We start from the raw sequence: 23,896 nt of genomic DNA, 5'->3' as shown, positions 1-23,896 counted from the left end.
GGTTTCGTAGTTACCGTCATTACTTGGTAATGATTACCATGGTTACCATCATTACCAAGTTTCGGGTTCACCCCTTCTTAACGCATTACTAAATGTTCAGTTCCAGCCTTGTTCGCTGGTCAAGTGTCACTGTTTTATCACCCACACTCCCAACATTTCTGTGTAATCATTGTACAACTTACTGGTGGTATACACTGGTCGTATGCACGTTTACTATACACATATCTAGATGTACTGTGTACACTTCTATATTGATAAGACTCACGTTGCTGTAGTTTATAGTTCACGTGCTCCTGCTCCTTGTGTGTCCAGTAAATGACATCGCTACAGACGGCACTTAACCTGTTCCGCGCGTGGAAATAGCTGGAATAGTCCAAATAACTCAAATACCGGGTGTAAGTTAGGGTTACATGACGTGGATGTGTATCTACTGTCGAGGTCCTTCCTACCATTTTACCTTCCTAAACAGTTTAGCTCAACGTTAGCATGGATACCGGTCCTGGAGTGTGCAGACCTCTAGCATTGCCATGGTAACCTTGCTAACTACATATCATATCCAGTCTCATTACGTTCTACTTCTATCTACCCTCTTCTTTACAGGCGTTGTGTTATCTTTTTAGGGCTCACTGTTGTAATTATTTTTCTGGCTGCTAAATTTAATTTTTGCTACGGATCGACTCCATCTTTTCTCCCTACACATTAGCACAATATTCACATCCATACAAAGTAAAAAGCTGTTGTAATTGTTCATGTTTAAGCTCTAAATGATATTTAATCTCTCTCTCTCTCCGTTAGGTCCCCATGTCAAGGTTTGGGAACAGTGGCCATGACGACAGTCTCCTCAGTACCATGGCGGTGCGGCTCCGCAAGGTAGAGGAGGAACTGTTAACCAAAACCAAACAGTTAGAAGAGAAAGATAAGCAGCTGCATCACTTCAGAGTCAGCTTGAATGAGGAGAAAGCTAAAGACAGGCTGGTAGGTCACTTGCGGTCTCAGTGCGAGAGAGCGTTTCAAACAGATCCAGGAAATGGAGGAGTTTCTGGCGGATTACGGGATGGTCTGGGTGGGAGCCAGCGAGTCCCCTGACAACATTCCAGAAGAAACTGAGGAGGATTTAGAAGGGGAAGAGAAGAAGTCAGTATCGGTACAGTCGACGTGGAACCAGGAAGAGTCTGTCACTGACACGGCTCCAGACTACAACAAGATAGTCCACAATGTCCACGAGCTGAACATTCTAGCTGGAGATGGCGTGGGGATGGTGGAGAGAGGACCAGATGGGATCACCAGGGTGGTACAACCTGACCCCATACCTCTTACTCTTTACTCTAATGGTATTTACATGTTCCAGGGCCCTTTCAGACCCCTTTCAGAGCCCCAAACCCGCCAGTTTGTTCTGGATCTAGAGGAAGGCTACTTTCCCTCTGAACTGCAAAAAAGGTATCCTAACGGCATGGTTATTAAACTGACCGATCTTCGAGAGAAGCAGTACGTTGATAAAAGACAACAAGCTTCATTTGCGGGTAAGGGGAACCGTCTCTCTGAGGGAGCTAAAGAGCTGGCAGCTATCAGAGGATACAGTGAAGATGTGGACTCTGAAGATGTTGCTACTGATACATCAGACCCAATACAGAAACCTTCTCTCGAGCGTTTCTTGAACAAGCTTCCTCCAAACGTTATAAGAGATGGTAAAATCATTGACATCAGGGAATCAGTGAGTGCCATGGTGGGGAGCACTTCAACTCCAACTAAAGTCGAGGTAGCTGAGACAGCAGTTGTTAAGCAGATCCAAGCTGGAGAGGGCACTTCGGGGCCCGTGGCTACTCTCAGGGTCAAACTTGATGGGGGAACCAAAACATTGATAGTGAAACTACAGTACACAGACACTATCGGAGATTTGAGGGAATTTATCAAGAAACACAAATCGGGATTGTACGAGATCAGGACCACGTTTCCTAACAAGATTTTTAGTAGATTAAGTGAAAGTTTGGAAGAGGCTGGGCTTGTCCCCAGCGCTACTTTACACATCAGAGATTTGTAAATATTTACTGTTTTGTATCCAAATCAAGGAACTGGTCTGTGTATATTTCTTTAATTTATTAACCTGTATATAACAAAGTGATTTATATTATTTTATGTTTTATTTATAAAATTTAGTTTGTGATTTGAATGTCATATGTCATATTAAATTATTATCAGTTATATAGCCGTATATAGCATGCCAAATCAGTATTTTTATTTATTATTAGAGTTTGTGTAAGGGCATTGTAAATTTGCTGATGTTAGCTTTAAAAGAGTGATTTATAATTTAAACGATTTTCAGAGATATTTTATAACGTTCTTTTCCCGCATGTTTTCAGCCATAAAGATCAATTTTATTGGTACTCGGTACATTTGATTTAGTAGAAGTTGAATTTTAGCTACTGTACTTGGAATAATCACAGATTTTATGACGTCATCATAATATTATATCCTCCCAGAATCGAGTTGAGCGATTCTATCCAAGTTTATGAGTATGACGTTAATAATGATTTTCTTCGCTTCACAACTTTTTATAAGATTACCTTTTACAGATAAAAAGATGTTATCAAGATGTTATCTCATCAATATTTGATCTCATGACCTCGCTATATGCCAAACGTTCTCTAAGAAAATAGAGTGCGGTGTAGGATTTGATTGCGGCACATGCCACCACGATATGGCGATTATATTGAGAAGGTGTCTGCCTAGTTTATATAAGTCATAATACACACCTTGAGCGTTCAGTGTGAGAGAGAGAGAGAGAGAGAGAGAGAGAGAGAGAGAGAGAGAGAGAGAGAGAGAGAGAGAGAGAGAGAGAGAGAGAGAGAGAGAGAGAGAGAGAGAGAGAGAGAGAGAGAGAGAGAGAGAGAGAGAGAGAGAGAGAGAGAGAGAGAGAGAGAGAGAGAGAGAGAGAGAGAGAGAGAGAGAGAGAGAGAGAGAGAGAGAGAGAGAGAGAGAGAGAGAGAGAGAGAGAGAGAGAGAGAAATAGCGCAGGCAGTCGTCGGATTGAATTAATTTGGTTCCTTTCTTAGTGTATCTATAACAATCGTCTTATACTCAAGACAAGCTTTCTACTTGACTTTTCATGTTGAGAGAGAGAGAGAGAGAGGGAGAGCGAGAGGGAGAGGGAGAGGGAGAGGGAGAGGGAGAGGGAGAGGGAGAGAGAGAAGGAGAGGGAGAGGGAGAGGGAGAGGGAGAGGGAGAGGGAGAGGGAGAGGGAGAGGGAGAGGGAGAGGGAGAGGGAGAGGGAGAGGGAGAGGGAGAGGGAGAGGGAGAGGGAGAGGGAGAGGGAGAGGGAGAGGGAGAGGGAGAGGGAGAGGGAGAGGGAGAGGGAGAGGGAGAGGGAGAGGGAGAGGGAGAGGGAGAGGGAGAGGGAGAGGGAGAGGGAGAGGGAGAGGGAGAGGGAGAGGGAGAGGGAGAGGGAGAGGGAGGGGGAGGGGGAGGGGGAGGGGGAGGGGGAGGGGGAGGGGGAGGGGGAGGGGGAGGGGGAGGGGGAGGGGGAGGGGGAGGGGGAGGGGGAGGGGGAGGGAGAGGGAGAGGGAGAGGGAGAGGGAGAGGGAGAGGGAGAGGGAGAGGGAGAGGGAGAGGGAGAGGGAGAGGGAGAGGGAGAGAGAAAACATACAAGATGAATAAGCAGAGTTCTCCAGAACAGTGATTAGATCTGCTAACGTGAAGAAATAGCGCGCTGCACAATATTGAGCAGTGTGGCACAATACTGAGCAGTGAGTGTTTGTGTTTTCAGTGTGGTTGCTCCTAACATGCACACTGTGTCGAACTCAACTAATCTAATGATTGGAATGTGTGGCCCCCATTTTAAAATGATATATTGAAGATAAGTATCTACAGAATGTCCCTATTATATCTGTGACTCTAGAATATACTCCTTTATTATTATAAATATGACCCTATTTTCTCAGTATGTACTAACCCTCTGTTTGTTTCCCAGATAGGGTGATGAGTCAGAGTAATGGTAACGGAGCAGAGGACGCCAGTTCATCAGACCAGGCCGACTCTACAGATCTTCGGTTCAGATACCGGAAGTTGTTGTTCCAGACAAAGGAGAAGCGGAGTGAGCTGGTCCGTCCGGAATCTACCGGATTACTGGAGACTCTGGAGGAGATGAACGTTCTGTTTAGTAGAGTGAAAAACCCGAGAGAGGCGGTGTATGACAGCAATGTTTTAAAACTCACGTCAGAACTGGGGTTAGAACAGGCAGATAATCTTCAAACCAACATGACCGTGTTTGATAGGAACATATTCGCTGAGAAACTTGTTACTTTTATGGATGGTAGATGTAGAGGGTCTCAGAGAGAGAAGCCGGAGCTGGACTGGTCCAAACTTGGCAAATACGCTGCTACCATGTTCAATGTAACAGCTAAACTTGATCTGATATACGGGCCCTTAGCCATGGAATCAATAGCCAAACACCGGGCTGCTCGAGAGAGGAATGTACAGAGAAAACCAACTGAAGCAGAGAAGAAGAAACCTCAGCAACTCCAACAAGAGGAGCAGGAAGAGAGCACGACTAAGGAAGTTCAGAGAGTTCTTAAAGCAATCCACAAACTAACCGACCCCGACCAGGGTACTTATAAACACGTGCCGTTCTTTGAGTTTATCACAGATCCAACCTCCTTTCCTACCACCATAGAGAACATGTTTCATCTTTCTTTCCTCGTTAAGGATGGCAAGGTTAAACTTTATCTGGATGACGATAACACGCCCGTTGTGAAGATTGATGTTAACAATGGAGCTGTTACCAGCACTCCTGGTTCCACCAGAGCGGTCAATCCTTCCCAGGTCGTTATATCCATGACAATCCAGAAGTGGAATGATTTGATAGATGAGTTTAATATAACGAAGGCTATGATTCCGAATATCAAGAGGAGAGGAAAGTAGCGCCGAGTTTTTCATTCAGAAGTTTGTTTGTTTGTATCAGAATATGATCCGTTATTGGGGTGGCCGTTTATTCTCTGAAGAATGACGGTGGAATTGTACGATAACATTGTTTCTTTTTAATAATAACTCTATTTTAATTTGAATTTATTTTCAGTTAGTGCTCTGCTTTTTTTCTTAACTTATTTTATTTACAAGTTGATGCTCTGAACACGTACTACTACCCGACCTCGCGGGCACAAACTTTGATTAAAAGTGACGATATATTCCCATTTTGACCAAAGACCTACAGCTCTCGGGAGATAATCACTTTTTAATGATATTTTAACTGTGATAGAATACCCGCTATGTTTAAAAGGTTTCCCTCTTAAAACATACCACAGATTTTTAGCACTCTGGCAGGTGTAGAATATTGGTTTAGTTTCTCTGTTTGAGAGTTTGAGTAGCAGACCTTTCTACCATTCTAGATCCTTGTTTGATGACACTGTTTGTTATGTCGTCGGGTTCTACCTAGGCTCGAGATTGTTGGATATTACCTTATTTGGTTGTGTTACCATGGTAACATTGCCTTTATATGGTTTTGTAATTGTATCCGAGAAGGTATTATTTTATGTAACTATCAAATTCACACGGCCCATCCTTATGCTGTCAGATGAACTTGGCTTGTTCCAGCTGTAAACTCGAAGGCTGTGAAGCTCGAAACAAATTGACATGTTGCCGAGAACGTACCTTTCCGAAATTAGAAGGTCGATGTAACAAAATTGTGCCCAGACATAAGAGTTTGGAATGTAGCTGGTCCTGAGTTGCACTGTAACACTGCTCCGCACTTGCACTGTAACACTGCTCACCACTTGCATTGTAACACTGCTCACCACTTGCACTGTAACACTGCTGCCCACTTGCACTGTAACACTGCTCACCACTTGCACTGTAACACTGCTGCCCACTTGCACTGTAACACTGCTGCCCACTTGCACTGTAACACTGCTGCCCACTTGCACTGTAACACTGCTCACCACTTGCACTGTAACACTGCTGCCCACTTGAACTGTAACACTGCTCAACACTTGCACTGTAACACTGCTGCCCACTTGCACTGTAACACTGCTCACCACTTGCACTGTAACACTGCTGCCCACTTGAACTGTAACACTGCTCAACACTTGCACTGTAACACTGCTGCCCACTTGCACTGTAACACTGCTGCCCACTTGCACTGTAACACTGCTCCCCACTTGCACTGTAACACTGCTCCCCACTTGCACTGTAACACTACTCACCACTTGCACTGTAACACTGCTGCCCACTTGAACTGTAACACTGCTCAACACTTGCACTGTAACACTGCTGCCCACTTGCACTGTAACACTGCTCACCACTTGCACTGTAACACTGCTCACCACTTGCACTGTAACACTGCTGCCCACTTGAACTGTAACACTGCTCAACACTTGCACTGTAACACTGCTGCCCACTTGCACTGTAACACTGCTCCCCACTTGCACTGTAACACTGCTCCCCACTTGCACTGTAACACTACTCACCACTTGCACTGTAACACTGCTCCCCACTTGCACTGTAACACTGCTCCCCACTTGCACTGTAACACTGCTCACCACTTGCACTGTAACACTGCTCCCCACTTGCACTGTAACACTGCTCACCACTTGCACTGTAACACTGCTCACCACTTGCACTTTAACACTGCTCACCACTCGCACTGTAACACTGCTCACCACTTGCACTGTAACACTGCTCACCACTCGCACTGTAACACTGCTCCCCACTTGCACTGTAACACTGCTGCCCACTTGCACTGTAACACTGCTGCCCACTTGCACTGTAACACTGCTGCCCACTTGCACTGTAACACTGCTGCCCACTTGCACTGTAACACTGCTCCCCACTTGCACTGTAACACTGCTCCCCACTTGCACTGTAACACTGCTGCCCACTTGCACTGTAACACTGCTCCCCACTTGCACTGTAACACTGCTCCCCACTTGCACTGTAACACTGCTCCCCACTTGCACTGTAACACTGCTGCCCACTTGCAGTGTCCCTGTAAGTGTCGAGAGAGGAATACAGAGTGTGTACAGTTTGGGCTCTTACCTCACCCTCCCTGCAGATCCCTCCTCCCAGCCCTGAATTGACCCCGACATTGCCCAGTTTAAAAGCTACTGATGACCCGTCATCTTTACTTGACCTGTAGTCATCATTACCACGGGGACAGTTAGCCGGGGAGGGGGCCAGGTGTTGGACTGAGAACCTGCTACTACTCTACCTGATCTGTCCCCTCTCTCAATTGCTATTGCTTATCTAGGTGACAGGTAACGGCCAATATATCAATATGTTTGAGCCTGGGTAGTAATATATTACCGAGATAAACGGTCCTACGGAGGGGGTGGTGTGTTACCTAAGGTTATATACTCATCCTCAACCTGATCTACTGGTTTGACACATTCTCCGCGTTCTTGATTGATATCTATAATGTTATTTGATTTTTAATTTAATTGTTTTACCCTTTTTTTATAACGAACATTGTACAATGATCTGGCGTGTGTCACTGCTTTTTAATGATTCAAGAAACAATCTCTGAGAGATGGTGGTGGTTCGCTCACTACAAAATTTGGCCTTGTTTGATCATTGTTTCAACACTCATCTTTGTCCCCATTATGAGTGTGTCAGCTAATGAGCCCCATTCACACGAGATGGTGACTAATAATCTGTTCTATGTTAGGGCCTCCTTTACTCCTTTATAATAGTGCTTTAGTTTTAATGACAGAGCTCCATGAACTAATTGCCCCTTAACGGAGCCAAGAGAGCTGTAGATGCAACGGAAATAGCTCTTTTTTCCAATATTAATCGCTTAAATGGAATGGCAATTGGTATTTTGGCATCGAGCTGATCGTGTTGAGTAATGATGAGCAGAAATTAAATGGGCCCAACCATTTGTGATGATTCAGTTGTTTTATAATCACTGAAAAGAAAAATCTTTTACGCGGAAAGTCGGGCTGTTTTCCAAATATGCCTAAAATGAAACTCCTTTTTTAAGACCGATGATGAAAATGTTTCTCCGATAATATACCACAAAATGAAATTGTTTCTGTAATACCGAAAGTGAAACTGATCCTCTCTCTCTGACTAGGTCCATGATAGATGGGCTGGGCTCTCCGTACGGTAACGTAATAGAATACTCTGTAGAAGTAACCGCTTGCTCGCTGGCGCCTCTCTGTTCTGATTCGACCATGAAGGGAACTGAGAACGGTGACACTACTCCTGACATAACTCTTACCAATGGGGTTAGTATTTAGTTATTATAAAAGTTCGATTTATAGTATAGCAAAAATTACACAATCTTTTATCTTTTAAAGTATTTTAATTTTGGCACAAAATTCATGACTTAGTAGATCCCAGAGCCCAACTTCGCTTTACGTTACATTATTAGTATAAAGTTTAGTGTGTAATATGTGGATGTTATATTGTAACGACTGGCCACTGCATTTGGCTACATCTTATTACTTTATTGTCAGTTGAAATTAGAATACGGAGAACTGGTAACGTGCGGCTAAATACAGCAGAGATCACACTGATTTTATTAGTCAACGTGTTTAAAGAATCTGATGTTTGCACTTTCAATCTCTTGGTTAAGCTGGGAGCTGATGAAATGTAAAATATGCTGATTCCTTTCACTGGGCAGCTGGTTCCATTCTACCCGCGTTCATCTGAAATCTTTAGAGATCTCATCTTTTAACTGACCCTTTAGAGGCTTAAACTCGATAATTTCATATTCAATAAAAGGTATAGTCCTTGTTTATGACCCTTGAACTTTAGTTACTTAGTTTTCCTTTTGTCTAAATAACTAAATATGAGGTGATAATGAAATCTCATAATCTGAATCCCAACATCAGGACTAGTCTGTTTTGATATACCAGTAGACCTATCTGAACTCAAAAGACTTGTAAACTGTAATCTCACTCCCGACTAATAATCTCGTTTTGTCTCAATTTCAAATTTTCCCAGACTTTATCGCCCGTTCCACCCAGCATACTGACACTCTGGAGTACTAATCATGGCAGCTCTTAACTTAATTAGTTTCCCCACTAATTACTAATTACTTAATTTTTTCCCCACTAATTACTAATTACTTAATTTTTTCCGCTCTAGTTTTAATCGGGTTTCTATCTTGTACCGTGCAGGTTCCAATTGTAATTAAAGCCACTACTGAGTCCTGGTAGTGTGTTGTTCATATCTTGTTTCAGAAGTTTCCGTCATCCATATTCTGGTCGTAGAGCTGAAGTTCATCCAGGTTAATGTAACATCTTATGAGATGTGGCTGGCAACTTTTTTACTAATCCCAGCTCATCTCCCATTAATATTCAATCTTCCATCCAAGTATGTCGAGGAACATATTTTATTCGCCGGTCTCCAATGATTGTTATACTGCACCAAGTTCATGGAAGGCGTTAATAGTTTTAATTTTGAGTTCATAGAAATATTTTATAGTTTAATTTACCCCTGACCCTTGACATGGGAGGGATTGGTCCTTAATTTCATTTTGATTTGAAGTTCATGGAAATGTTTAATAGTTTTTATTACTTACTTCTAAACATGTTCGAGACAGACAAAAGGTCCGTTACGTTATCATTAAGAATGTAAGAATAGCTGATTTAATCATTCCGTGCTTTTCTGATTATTCAGCGTCCTTCTGGCTCTAACTTTTTCATCAATTTTATCCTGCAATTAAAAACAATACTCTATTTACTGAGCATATTGTCTGAGAGTTACTGTGTTTGGATACTGTTGTTGCTGCAGCTTAGTACTCAGTTTGCAGTTTATGATATATCTTTAAGCTGCTTTAGCTCTCTTTATATATTATAGAAAGTATAAGAAGTTGCGGTAAGTCTCTAATAGTTATGCAGTATAAAGGCACGGATTATAACCAGTTTTATCCACTCATAATAACATCATCAGTGGTCTGTGCAGAACTGCAGTATGTACATACTATTTTAGAACAGATTCTGAACTAGAGAGATGCTTATCATAAATTCTGGTGGATATATTATCTGAGTGCAGCTCGGAGATCGATTGAGCGTACTATGCTAGCGTATTCAATATTGTACCACAATTCCCATGTCTGCAAAAGTAAAAGTAGTATATCAACTCTAGTACATATTATATTGTCGTTTAAAGAACATATCTACATAAATAATCATCATAATAATAGCATATGTCAGCATATGATGGTGAAAGCAGTGCCAAGTATCATAAATATGTTATATATAAGTTATATTTAGGAGTGCTAGTAGCGCAGTATGCTGTACTGGGACGATTTGATTTATTCACGACCGACTCCTAGTAATGATTCTAACTAGCTATTTAAATACTTACGTCATGAAATCGAGTCTGTTCAAGACACACTTAAATGACTTTAAATTGAATTTAAAATTTTGGTATTTTCGAGCTATTATAATTTATTTATTTAATTATTTCAACCTGCTAAACTTTAACTTTATTCAGGACTCTGCACATTCACCTCAAAATGGAGAGGTAGGAGAGGAGGAGGAGGAGCTGCAGAAAGAAGTGGACAGATTGCAAGAGGAGAATAAGATTCTCAAGGTAAAATATTTCCTTGTGTTTCATGTTCAGTTTACTTGCTATCAAGGTGAAATATTTCTGTGCTTTCTTTCCTTTTTGAAAAATTTCCTAGAAAATTCGGCCTCGATTGTCCTGATTTTAAGGCTTAATTTATCGTATTATCCGAATGCAGTTAAAAACTCCGTGAATGTTAAGATTTGATTTTATATCCCAAAATAGCTGCATCCAAAAATTGTTAAAAAGTTGTGACCACAGAAAACGCGACTTTATAATGTGTCGTAAACTTTAAGGGCGTGGCCGGGTCATTAGTGAGACATCTCATTAAAACAGCTCAAGCTAGCTCCGTTTGACCGGTATTATAATATAAGAGTGTCTTTTTACAAACACTCCCAGCTTTTAACACACCCAAATGTTTTAGAAGAAACAGCTACGAGACAAGATAGAAGTGTTGCGAAGAGAGAATTGCCGTTTAAGAGCTCAGATTGAAGCTGACGAAGCTGCTGCAAATGCGGAGCCGAGTAGCTCAACTAATGGGAATAGTGAGAAGATTGCTATAGTCCCTATGGGAGATGAAATGAGTGAGTAATAATTTATAATTTGGTCGACCGCAGTCGGGGAGCCGATTTCCCTGTCTAATTGCATTTCGGCCACGGTCCTTTCGGTACAGATTTCCCTCCAAGCTCTATTTATTGTTTAATCTTAGTCTGAAATAGTTACAAATATCTTCCAATTTCAGAGTCTCAGAGCTTCATCTTCACAAGCTCTAACGGCGGTACTCTATACATAAAACCGCTGGACCTCTCAGCTGGGGACCTTGAGAAAATGTCCCTGGACGGTATCATAGACTCCATCGGAGATATGGACAACTCCTACACCTACGCCATGGGAGGTTGGAGCAAGCCCATCAGTCTCAATAGTCTCTACAACAGAGAGAAACACACACAAACCAATGGCTCCCAAACCCCGCCACAGTACGAATATATATCCCCTCAACCCTACCACGTTACTCCACCACATTCCAGCAAGAGCAAGAAGAATGCCAACAATTTCCCGCCCCTCAACAAGTGTGGTACGATGACCACGACGGAGGATCTAGAGGCACGGCGATTCGTTCAGGAGTTCAAAGCGCGCAGAGTAGCACACAAGCTGACCCAGTCTGATATTGGTGAGCGCTTAAACAGATGTACTGGTGCAAGGTACGGTCAGAGCTATATCTCTCGGCTAGAGAGCATGCAACTCAGCACTGCAATTGTGCTGCGCATGAAACCTTTGCTGAACAGACTGCTAGATGAAACAGAGAATGGAATGTTCGCAGAAGGGCTGGAAAACATGGAACTCTACCACCCTCCAACACGCAAGAAGAGCAAAAGTAACAGTGGAGGAAGCAAGTCACGCAAGTCCAAAACTCCCAACTATCAGCGTGAGATTGACGGTCAGGCACCCCCGCTCAAAACACCATATCAGAGATCAGCAAGCGTGCCTGCGGGGAGCACGAACATCGCTAACTGGAACTACCAAGTCCCACATCACCACAATCTTGGCAACATGCCACCCACAACCTACCAGGAGCAAGGCAACAACTTCTTCATCTCCGGCGTGCTGAGCTCCCTGAACCCTGGCGTCATGACGACGCGCAGCGACACCGGTTCCTCCTGCAAGGTGAGCGACCCGATGGAAGTTGCTCTATCCCACTCCCAACTGTACAACCCCTACAGGATGCCTGACCTTGTGGAACCCAAACACGAGGTTATAGAGTTGAGTCCAGTGCAGCCGCGTCCACCTCACCCATCACCTGCTGGTTTGTTGCCTGGTGACGAGAACAACATGCAGCGTCACCATGACAACATGCGCCGTCCCGCGCAGCAGCATGATAACATGCATCACCAGATGCCAACTACCACACATTCCTTCAGTCCCAACCTACACGAGCTAACTGCCACCATCAAGAATGAACCCCAGATAACCACCCTACAACCACCTCTAAAACCTGGCTGATCGCCAGGACACGTGACCTAGTCACATGCTCAGGACTCTGTTTCAGCTCGCTAGACTGAAAGTGAAAGTGAAAGATATTTACAGAGTGTTATTACTCCCGCACCCTTTTTTTAATCGTGGAAGGTACACAAGCTCAGGTGTGTGTATAAGTGTGTGTGTTCACTGGCCGTACTAACACTGATTTTATTTTAAAATCGTAATAGGGGCTGCAGTGACTGTATTGTTGATGCGATATGATGATAAGAGCTGGTGACTGCGGCAGTATTATAATGGTATACATTGGAACGATGTTGTGTTGGAGTGTGTCACGTGACCGCCACCTACTGTGTAGTATTGCACGTGACATTAGAGATGTGACCTTGGCAACACTGACACGGATACAATATAATCCCCCATAAATTATTCTTTATGGTCTTACTAGATATTTTCAATATAACCGTCCGAGGACGAGTCTTATTTTCTTGAATTTCAGTTTTGTTCGTTGAACGATATTAAAACTGCAGCCTTAGTGCTAAGGGTGGGCTCCGTTTTAAGTGGCTACTCCTGAAATGGGTTAGTTAGTTTTGGGATTCTGTTTTAGTTCGGTTTGATCTTGCGACAAGTTAAATAACTACATAATCGGTTCAAAGCAATATACTTTGCAGATATACACTTTGCAGATAAAATAGTTTGCAGACACAATATTGCACTATTAATCATAATTATCTACATTGCTCCTTGTACTTAATACTAGTAAAGAATTGACTAAATTGTTGCTCTCGAACTGGCTTAATCCTGGAATCTCCAAACTGGCTAACCACAACTCGTGTGACCCAGTAATTTTACAGCACCGTTATTTCCTGAAAAGAGATTATTATTCCGATATATATTATCATCGTCACGTTCAAGTGTGATGTGTTGTGTTTAAACTTGTAACATCTGGTTTGTGTGTTGCTTTGTCTACAACATCATTGAATTGTTTTGCATTAATTTATTAACAAGTTTTAAGGAATTTTTGGTGATCACCTTCGAGTCCAAGATCTGAGATCTGAAATTTATGTTTCCTCACTGTGACATTGTGACAAAATTTAGCTGGTAATTTTGGGTAAATACGTTGTTAAAGCATGAGTTCCTTCAGCTCCATCGGATCGATTATTTAAAAGATATTTTATAATGGAGTGTGTGTGCAAGCTAAGTGTACGATACACTGCAACGTATCGCTCTTTAATACTGCTGATAGTGTCTAATGATATGTGTGCGAGATGATGGCGAGTTGTTCACATGTAGGGGGCAGATAACATGCACTCTTCACACTCTCCAACTACACTCAGCTTCACAACCACCGACTACACGGCCACAGCTCATTCCGGCTACATTATCATGTTCATTCCTGCTACATTATCATGTTCATTACTACAACATTGTCATGTTCATTCCTGCTACATTATCATGTTCATTCCTGCTACATTATCATGTTCATTCCTGCTACATTATCATGTTCATTCCTGCTACATTATCATGTTCATGATCATATTTCTGAAGTCATAACTACGTTAAATTATAAAAGTGTTTACCGGTTCGAAAACTACTTTTTGGGATGATCGGAGGCTTTAAATTTGGACGTTTTGGACTCGAAGAAAGATAGTAAGTGTTGAAAGTTATGAATCTGGTTATTGGTTACATAATGATAACAAGGCAGTGGGTTTCGAGGCAATATTGTTTCCTGATACTTATTACAGCCTGATTTACTGCAGTATTTTTAATCCCCCGAATGTTTTATCAGTGGACCACTATTTTAAAAACTATGTGATTGCTTGAACTTTCTTTTAAAAATTTTAGTTATTGATTTAAAGAATTTTTTATTTTGTAGGAAAAGTGTTGAACACACCATATTAATTAAGACACTTTTTATAGCTTTATTAAGATGCTATTTCTAAAGAAATATTTCTTTTCTGAGAAAATTTATTTTATTACAAAATGCTAATTCGCAAGTTTGATCACTAATGATAATGTCCATCTTAAATTATGGTACAGTGTTACCACCACAGTACTGCATGCAGATATATATTGTAATAATACACTATTGGATTGGTCAACCTGACTTCAGCAGGGAAATTAATCTCTTGCAAATAAAGATATTTTTGAAAGTTTGACCTATCTACAAGATGTATTACCTCTGGAGTACGAGTTTACATATACATACAAACATTAAGAGTCACGACCTTTGATTTTTCAAAGGAGGCCCGGTTACAGTTATATTCAAGTCATTTAATTGGCAACGGAAGTTTGGTAATCGGGCGTAGAATGTAAGCAATTGCTACAACTCTTCAGCAGCTTGTTATATCGTGACTTGTTCCATTTTTAGCAGCATTCCAATGTTAATTTCTTTTATAAAAGATGATCCTTTTTACTTGGTTGACGATTGATCGGTGAGATATTCCGTGTGTAAGAAATTTGGAATATTCCTGGCTTGAAATTGTCGTTTGTGGACGTACATGAGTTGTAAATACAGCAAGACAGACGTTCTGTTTTTTACCTGATATTTCGGAAAGGAAATTAGACCAGCGAAGTGTTGACATAGTTCGCCTCTACCCCTAGATGCTAACCGATCAGACAATTTGGCAGCAATTCTCCGTGTTATGGTTACGCGCGGAGAACTATTTCAAATAAAGAGATCATCCTTTCAACATTATCTTGAGACGCGCATATGATATGCGCGGCTCTTGTCGCACATGTAGCTTAGCTTCGCAAGTTTATATTGTGAATCGAATTATCATAGGGCAGATTGAGCATTTTAACCATATGCCATAGTATATAGGGGGGTGATTCGGAATCAGCGTCCGAAAATACATTGCGATTGAAGTTGGTTTCAACTGTCGGGGGCCCTTAAGGGTCGTTCACATATTACGTAATCAGGGGAGGGGGGTTTCCAAATGCTAACGGTTGATTACGGGGGGGGGGGTTCGGCCGTTGATTACGTAATCAAAATTCTCTTTTTTACGCTCTAGAATAATAACAATTTGACAATATTTTAATTCAAATTCCACTCAATTTCACTCTGATGTCTAATAGTGATCAAATTTAGAAATTGATCGAATATCCGGCTATAATAGTAAGTAGTTTAGAAGGTGCTTGGCCGGATATCATAACAATGATTTCGGCTCATCATGATAGCATGATCAGGGTAACATGAAACGTAGAGAAAAGTGTTTTCTAGGGGAAAAAACAAGGAGGGGTCAGGCCATGATTTTACCTGGCCTATTATGTTCATTAATAAATAGAGATTCGGCGGAATGACAGGCTGAGCGCGGCCCAGCCCAGGAAACCTTACTGGTAGGGGCCTAACTTTGGAAGTAAAAGAAATAGAAACGTCTGGTTTTCAACAAAATGTTCGCCTTGTAAAAATAACGTTTCCCCCCAGGGGGAAACTTAAAAACAACGTAGATTTTGAATTATCGCGAAAAGTCATATTTTAGGCCTTATAAAACTGCGCAGCTATAACTTTGCAGATTGTTGTTCTCTGATTGGCTGAATCGTATCACGTGGTACGCGGTACAATTGCATCTTTGGAATGTTTGAAGCGTGCAACTGCAATGAACTTACGAGCGCGCGCCGAGCTCAACAAGCTTTGAAAAGGCGATCACCCTGTAGTAATATTGCTAGCCAGTAAGGTTTGCTGGGAGTAAGCCATGATTACGTAATATTGCTATCAGGAGGGGGGTTGGGTTTTGATTACGGTTGATTACGGAAGGGGGAGGGGGTAAAAATTGCTATAAAATATTGATTACGTAATATGTGAACGACCCCTTATAAAACAATCTCGAAGATCGACTGTAAAGTGATTTAGCACGCTCACCCTTTGTAGCGCGATGCACTACTGGGCCGCGCCGCGCATCCATTACCTGAGGACCCCAGGCTATTATGTTCATTAACATAACCGAATAAAGATTTGGCGGAATGACAGGCTGAGCGCGGCCCAGTAACGCATCCAATAATGCTTCTCGCACCCAATAATGTTTATGCAGATCGGCGAAATGCGAAGGATTGATATCGTGAATCAAGCTCGCCCTAAACAATCGAATACGTGTTTGTTTAATATTATATAACTAAGTATAGCCTGTTACGTGACCAAAACATTTGTTTGCCCATAACTCTAGCCTGTAATGCAGGGAAGCATCTTCACCCTACGTGATTCGGAATCAGCGTGCAAAATGTAAAATAAGCCAAATTATATTATTTTCGTCAGAAATTAAAAAATTTAATTTGGGCGAGCGATTTAGTGAAAGCGCAATGTAAATATTGTACTTTCAAATTTTAGTGCGAGGAAAAAGTGTAATTAATGTTGTGTCAGCTACTGCAGCATTTCATTTGTAGGTTTACAACCTACCAGGTCACCAGGACGCGCGTTGTCATACGTTGTATGACCCGCCGCGCACGAAGTGCGCGGCTCCCCCTGTATCGTCGAAGACTATAGTGAAGCGACAGTGGGGGTCACCACGTGATACAAGACGCGCGCCGAGTTGGACTCGTCGACGGTCCTGGAACAGATATTTTACGAGTATCACCCGTTAACATTTCATTGGCATGGTTCCGGTAATTCATATATTAAGGTGAAATATATATTTCTTCTAGATACATTTTCTTCTAAATAAACTATTTTGTATCTATTTGATAAATTATTTAGAAAAACATTGACGGATGTTACTTGTCTAAATTTCTTCGAAGTAGCGCGCGCCGCTTTCTTCTCAAGAAAACAACAAATTCAAGAAAACAACAAATTTTTATTTAAATCAATTATAGCAACAATTTGAAAAACTTTAAAGCTCTTCTATTACCATGGAATATACTACGGGTATGGTGACTTGGGCTATTGAGTTGTTAAGTAGATTAAGATTAGTAAACCTGCACTTGCATTGTATATTTTATAAAAACTAGAAATTAGGCTTCACGGTAAAATGGAGAAGCAGGCTGATCTTGGAGAGAGCAGACCGTAAAGTTTACGCACCCACCAGGGCTACCTACCTACCCCAGTTGTTCTTTTTGGTTTATCAGCTTGTATTGTTATATTTATGGACCCCAAGTCACCACACTAAGAAGGAGTATGTAAAAAAATAATAATAATAATAATAAATTAAGTTAATATCATCATATCTGTTTAAAACAGTAAAAGTCAATCTGAGGATTGACTTTCCTAGTTAATTTAAAGGTTCAAACGTTTCGGAATATAATAATGTTGGTATTTGTATCTGCTGCAGCAATAATATCGAAATATCATTTGTCTAGAAAATTTTCGCCACTTCAATAGATATTGGGTCGGCAATTTGGTGAGTGAGTGATGAGATGGTTTGGTCTGTGATTGAGTGAGGGGCGATGTGAAAGTTGTGGTAAGTCCAGGTGTTATTATTGTTGATGGATTGAGATCCAAGGATGATACTTTTACAGCGTAATTTAACCAAAGATACAGAAGTAGTGAGGATTTCCCCATTCTCATTTAGAATCCGTTTATGTATGCTATTCCACAATTTGGAGGCTATATCAAGAAACGTGTTGGTTTTTCTTGGGAGGATTATGACATTGCTTGTATCACGTTTTGATGAGTCTATAGTACAATACAACGAGTATGGAGTGCGAAATTTCATAATTCGAAATATCTCAGATATACAGTGGTATTTGTACAAGTTTTGAACAGTAAGCAATTTTAGTCGATTAAAAATGGGCTTGGTGTGCTCTTTTTCGAAAAAAGCAGCTCCTAACCTCTGTTTTGTATAAGGTCTGGCTCGTGCACAAGTGGCATGTTTGTCGAGGTATGCATTTAGGTCTCCAAAAAGGATTCTTATACAACGTTTCTGAGTTATGAACAGCTTATCGTTTGGTTGGTCTTTGAGAGCTGAGCCCCAAACACTTATTCCGTAAGCAAGATGTGATTCCAATAATGCAGAGTATATTTTTTGGTAGTGTTCCCCTGGAACTGAATGTTTGATCCTGTTAAGTGCTCCTGTAGTGGATCTAATTTTTTTTCTTAGATATTCTATATGTGGGCCCCAGCTAAGTTTTTCATCAATTACTACACCAAGAAATTTGGTGTTGCTAACCTTGACAATTTTGTGTCCATTTATAAATATTCCTTGTGATTTGTCATGTTCATTGGCATACGGCCTAACCCTGGCGCAGGTTTCATCAGATTCGTATGCAGGTAGAAAATGTATGTAGCAGCATTTAGACATATTTATATGTAAGAGATTACTTCTCATGAATTTGCATACGAAATCAAGAATTTTATTGGCCTTCAAGTATGTTGCTTCTTTGGACGGTCCAGTGATAAATATATTTGTGTCATCAGCATAGAGCACAAATTTGCATTCATCGCCTTTGTAACAGTTTATTATGTCGTTCATATATAATAAGAAAAGTAGAGGGCCTAGTATGGAACCTTGGGGAACTCCATATTTTACATTCATAGTCTCTGATGTAGTGTTGAGAAATGAAACATACTGTGATCTATCGGATAAATAGCTTTTTAGAAGTCCTAGAGCTAGACCTCTAACCCCATAATTTTCCAGTTTCCTCAGGAGAATGCCATGGTCAAGAGTATCAAAAGCTTTGCTTAGGTCAATAAAGATTCCTAGAACATGATTACCACTGGATGTTGATGTTGTGATTGAATGAACTGATTTGTGGAGTGCATGTGAGGTTGAGTGGCCTTTTCGAAAACCAAATTGTTCATTACTGCCTACAAATTACTCTAGTTCCATCTATAATGAAGTCATCTTTTAGCTGATTCTTCTTTTTGCCACGAAGCTCGTTAATTATTTGCCAGGTTTTTTTGGAGTTATGGCTATTTTTCTCAAACTTTTCAGCATAATACCTGGTTTTGGCAGTTTTTATGGCAATTTTAAGATATTTTGAGTAGTCCTTGTAAACATTATGTCTTTCCAGATCCCCATCTGGAATTAACAATGTTTTTGTTTTTTTCCATTCAAAATAAAGTCTGGCTTTTTTCTCCACAGAGTTGATAAGGCCGTTTGTGATCCATGGATTTGTTATATTATTTCGTTTGGTGGTTTTTGGTGAATCCAATTTGCAAGATATATCTATCTTTTCTTGAAACAGATCCATGAAGGATTCAAAAGAGTCACATCTGTGGTAAAATGTATCTATGTCGTTTTCAATTTCTTCACAGAGCTTATCAAGGTTTGCATTACTATAGTTATAATAAATGGTTGTTTTTTCAGGTGATTTCTCGAAACGGCACGAGCTACGAAGTAGCGCGCGCCGGGCCAGATCATTAACAATGGTCAAGAAAAACAAATCAAAGATTATTGTCATTTGGCTACTTTTACTATAAAGGTTTTATAAATGTTCCTCAGTTTTATATTAAGGGGTTTTTATTCATATTTTTACTTAGTTTAAATTGTAATTTATTAATTTGTTAATAATTTAAATATATGTCAAAGAAAGGCTGAGCTCGGCCCATGAGTAAAACATTGACCATTGTTAATGGCCTGGCCCGGCGCGCGCTACTTCGTAGCACGTGCCATCGGGCCATTCCGAGAAGAAAGCAGCGTGCGCTACTTCGAAGAAATTTAGACGAGTAACATCCGTCAAAGTAAAACATAGTAGAGGCAGCTACAGGAATCGTTGATGAAGAAAATAAAACACAACTCATGATATGACACTCGAAGTATGAACCTAAAGCTGATTTCAGAATTCAGATTGCCGATCAAAAATTTTGATAAACAAGGAAACTCTTTTTTCTGTTTTATTGTTTATTTTAGATTAGAGAAGGTCTTCTTACAGGATTGAAATTAATTTATCTCAATGAAACAAGACATTTTTGAAAGAATAAATTTAATTTTAGCACATTTTACAGAATAAAAAAATGTAAAACAATTCATAAAATATATTAATAAAACAAAAGTTTTTTTTTTAATAAAAAATATAACTTTATAATATAATAATATATAATAATATAATGCCCATATATATATAATATAATAATAATATAATGCCCATTTGGTGTATGACTTTTTGTCCTTGACTGCTAGTTTGGTTTTGGAAGGTCAGGTAACTAACGGGCAAGGAATGCGCGTGCCTGAAAGCTTTTGCACACACCGAAACGCTAGTTCAGTTAGGTTTTTAGAGACTAGGCTCATATTAGGACTAGAAGAAATTTGTTTGTAGACATTAGGGTTCTGTTTGTAGTTGTTAATGTTACTATAGGTTGCAGTCTTGTTGTGACAAAAAGTCTACACTAAAACACGAATTAGTTTATATTGTGTGGTTCAAGGATATAAATATGGCTAAATGATTCCTACCGTAGCCATGTATCTTTTCAAACACGATATCTGATTTAGTTAATTGCAGTATGAAACAATGGAATGTGGATGCCCACAAAATGTTACAAGTGAAGAATTACAGGATGCCATACAGCTGTTTATAAATTCCCAGAGTCCGTTTGTTGGATTGGATTCAGGCTTTAGAGACTTGACAAGATGCCTTGGATCCAAGCAGGCACTGGAAGCCCCACCGTCTCAATACCAGGAGCGAAGAAAAGGTTTCTAACACTTAATTAAAAAGTTTAAAGATGTTTTCCTTCTATAAAACTGTTCGCCATGCATGTATAATATGTGTATGGTATATTCTTGATTATAACCCTGTTAATGGGTGTGATTAGAACCTTCCCTGTGATCACATGTTTACTAGTATGTACTATATTACGTATACATCTTTAATATAGTGAAATGATATTATATAATTTGGTTTATAATCTCAGAATTCATCTTGGAGGTTGCCGAAGATTCTAGAATTGCTCAAAAGCTTAGTGACTGTCTGAAATATGAGCAGGATGTTACATGTTTCAAGAAGATCTTATGGATTTTGGATCTACTTGTCGAGAACAAGATTCAAGTTCCAAAAAGTATACATTACAAATCATTGGTAATGCTAATGGAAAAGGGAATTTTTACTAATCTTCTAATCAGAATTGAAGTTTTCTCTGATGCAACTGAACAAGAAAGTTGGAACGGAATTCTCAATACCCTAACAAATTACGTGCGTTTAAACTTGGAAAATACTGGTATATACGAGAGAAGTATCTATTACAAGTCAAAAATTTTCGAAAAAATCTCTATTGTAGTTAATGCTGCAGATAAACTAGGAGATTGCTATCGTATTCTCATGTATACCTTCCTTAACTACTCATACTTTATCAGAGTGTTAGGAACAGATTACTGTCGGTCCATGGTTAGATCACATGTGCAGGATGGAACTGTGCGTAAAATGGCTCAGCTTATTACTCAGAATATTCAAGACAAGGATGTCCTTCAAATTTCGTTCCTTTTCACTGATGTTTTTCTTGGTGTGATACAAATTGATGAAAATACCGTCTACAACAGTCCATGTAAGAAGATAGTTGATGAGCTTAGATTGATTACGCCAATGTTGATTAAGGTGTTATTCTTGAATTGGAAGGGAGGGTCAAAAAAAGATAGAGCAACTGCTTTAAGAGCTTTAAAAATCATAGAGAATTATGTGATTATTGGCAATAATGAAATTGATCATATCTTCTTGAAGAGACAAAGATTGTGCAAGAGTCTTTCAGACTTGTGTCTTTGGGAATTTCGTTCAGGTCAAAAGAACATCTCACAAACCACTGAGCTCTTACAATTGTCATTAAGCCTATTATCAAAGTTAAGATTCATCAAAATCGAAAACTTTCGTCCAGTCATACCATATTTTATAAAATCGATGAGACAGGCCAACTGCAAACTCTCATCTGAGGGGAAGTCCTTATTAATGGCCTCTACTAACATCTCTTGTCTGATTATGAACAAATGGACCGGATTTGAGAAAGACTTTATGAATGAAGTTTTGAAAATGAAACTTATACCAACCTGGGTAAGTGTCATACAGCAATTTCACACCTCCATGGAAAGGCAGCATTTGATGGTCATAGGTTGCATTTCCAACAGCATGGGTAAATTAGTCCAGGAAATCGCTAATGAACACCTTTTGACATTGATTGACCAAGTTATCGCTAGTTTTCCTTTCCTTATTCAGTACATAACTGCAACAAGTAATCTCAACTTGGAATCATTTCCATCACCCGACTTGTCTATTGCTCATGAGTTTGGAAGACTTTTCCTAATTGTAACTATGAGACTGACTCGTTTCTATGATGATAAACTTGGATGCATCAATTCCCAGTTAAAAGCTCTTCTGGAAACAGAGTTAGTACCATGCATAGGAAAAGCTTTGACCACATTTAAGAATCACGATACAATGATGGTATATCTCAAAGTTATGTCTGAATTAATTCATGTTGAGGACAATAAGAAGATAATGAAGAAATTGGTTGTTTTTTTACCTAAGATCATGGAGAGATGTATCCAGCTTAGAACAGTTTATCATGATGCTAAAGATAAAGAAAACATTTATCATCAGATGCATTATCCCATGATGAGGAAGGCTATTGCATATGCTATAGAAGATGTAAGTCCAACAGTGCTTGAAGGGGGAATTGTGGAGTCCAATTTATCTTTTTGGTCAACTGTAGAAATTTCAGATCAAGGAATGAAATATACCGTGAAAGGGGATTTTGAATTGGAAGATGGAGAGCAATATTATGATGGTGGTGCTATTGCTGATCAGCTAAGGGGTACTTGGGCAATTTGCCACCATTGTCCACATAAGATTTTTGAGGTTTTAGAACCTGATTCACCCATGTTCGAAGGCTGCTCCACAGATGAAGAACGAGTGAGGAATCTTATGCAGATGGTCCTAGACTTTGTTGGATCATACTTGGACCATTCGGAGGAGTACAGTACAGACTTTTTATTGCACATCAGTGCATTTGTGAGAGATCTTGATTTTGATCCCTTGGATCCCATCTGTCGTAGTCTTGTAGCTGCATGCCATAGATTTTTAGAAATCCAAAAAAATCAAGTTATTTTCCATAATTTGTCCACCTTCACTAAATTATTGAAGTGATGCAAAATATTTTCCTACTGTTAAAAAAATTTCCACCATGTTAATTGAGTAATTGCATGATTCACCTGTCTGATGAAAAATTAATTTCGTGTACAATTTATTGTTGTGGTTCAGATTACATGATTTCAGTTAAAAACAAAAATTTCAATTTTATGCCATTTATTACAGAATAAACAAGTTTACAATAAATCGATTTGAGACGTGCTACATTACATTGGCCAAAAAGGATTTCAATTGATTTTACCGTTTCATATGACTTGCGTTTGGAAAAGATTTGACTCTGCCAAACGTTTTCCCTTAAATTTCGAATATTGATAACTTTAATGAAATACTCGGTTTTTAAATGTTTTGTTAACGTCGTCCTATCCCAGAACCTCTAATACCCAACCCTAACCCTAACACTAACTCCAACCATAGCCCTAGC

General features: G+C 40.0%; 3 protein-coding genes across 3 annotated transcripts; all 3 read left to right on the top strand.

Annotated features, from left to right (window-relative positions):
• The first annotated feature begins 799 nt into the window (after positions 1 to 799).
• Positions 800 to 2,525, top strand: LOC134816483 (UBX domain-containing protein 11-like). Its single transcript, XM_063825342.1, is given in 2 exon segments — positions 800 to 1,013; positions 1,015 to 2,525. Coding segments are annotated over 2 exon segments (1,236 nt in total). The 5' UTR covers positions 800 to 801; the 3' UTR covers positions 2,039 to 2,525.
• Positions 2,526 to 3,968: 1,443 nt separating this feature from the next.
• LOC134816689 (non-structural maintenance of chromosomes element 4 homolog A-like) lies at positions 3,969 to 5,844 on the top strand. The gene has a single exon (XM_063825645.1). It carries the CDS (start codon positions 3,973 to 3,975, stop codon positions 4,912 to 4,914), a length of 942 nt encoding a protein of 313 aa, XP_063681715.1. The 5' UTR covers positions 3,969 to 3,972; the 3' UTR covers positions 4,915 to 5,844.
• A 2,219-nt stretch (positions 5,845 to 8,063) lies between these two features.
• LOC134816897 (uncharacterized) lies at positions 8,064 to 14,876 on the top strand. The gene is made up of 4 exons (XM_063825901.1): positions 8,064 to 8,213; positions 10,432 to 10,530; positions 10,928 to 11,087; positions 11,246 to 14,876. The coding sequence occupies exons 1-4, from the start codon at positions 8,064 to 8,066 to the stop codon at positions 12,502 to 12,504; spliced, it is 1,668 nt and encodes a 555-aa protein (XP_063681971.1). The 3' UTR covers positions 12,505 to 14,876.
• The last annotated feature ends 9,020 nt before the right edge of the window (positions 14,877 to 23,896 follow it).

The sequence above is a fragment of the Bolinopsis microptera genome, chromosome 6 (genome assembly GCF_026151205.1).
Source record: "Bolinopsis microptera isolate Bmic1 chromosome 6, MBARI_Bmic_1.0, whole genome shotgun sequence".
NCBI lineage: Eukaryota > Metazoa > Ctenophora > Tentaculata > Lobata > Bolinopsidae > Bolinopsis > Bolinopsis microptera.
This window is presented reverse-complemented; position numbering and strand designations above follow the sequence as displayed.

Bases quoted from the DNA above. Each gene is read 5' to 3' on its own strand.
- LOC134816689 (XM_063825645.1), top strand. From the start codon at position 3,973: ATGAGTCAGAGTAATGGTAACGGAGCAGAGGACGCCAGTTCATCAGAC.
- LOC134816897 (XM_063825901.1), top strand. From the start codon at position 8,064: ATGATAGATGGGCTGGGCTCTCCGTACGGTAACGTAATAGAATACTCT. The intron at 8,214-10,431 runs GTTAGTATTTAG...AACTTTATTCAG, and splicing joins ACATAACTCTTACCAATGGG to GACTCTGCACATTCACCTCA. The intron at 10,531-10,927 runs GTAAAATATTTC...CAAATGTTTTAG, and splicing joins AGGAGAATAAGATTCTCAAG to AAGAAACAGCTACGAGACAA.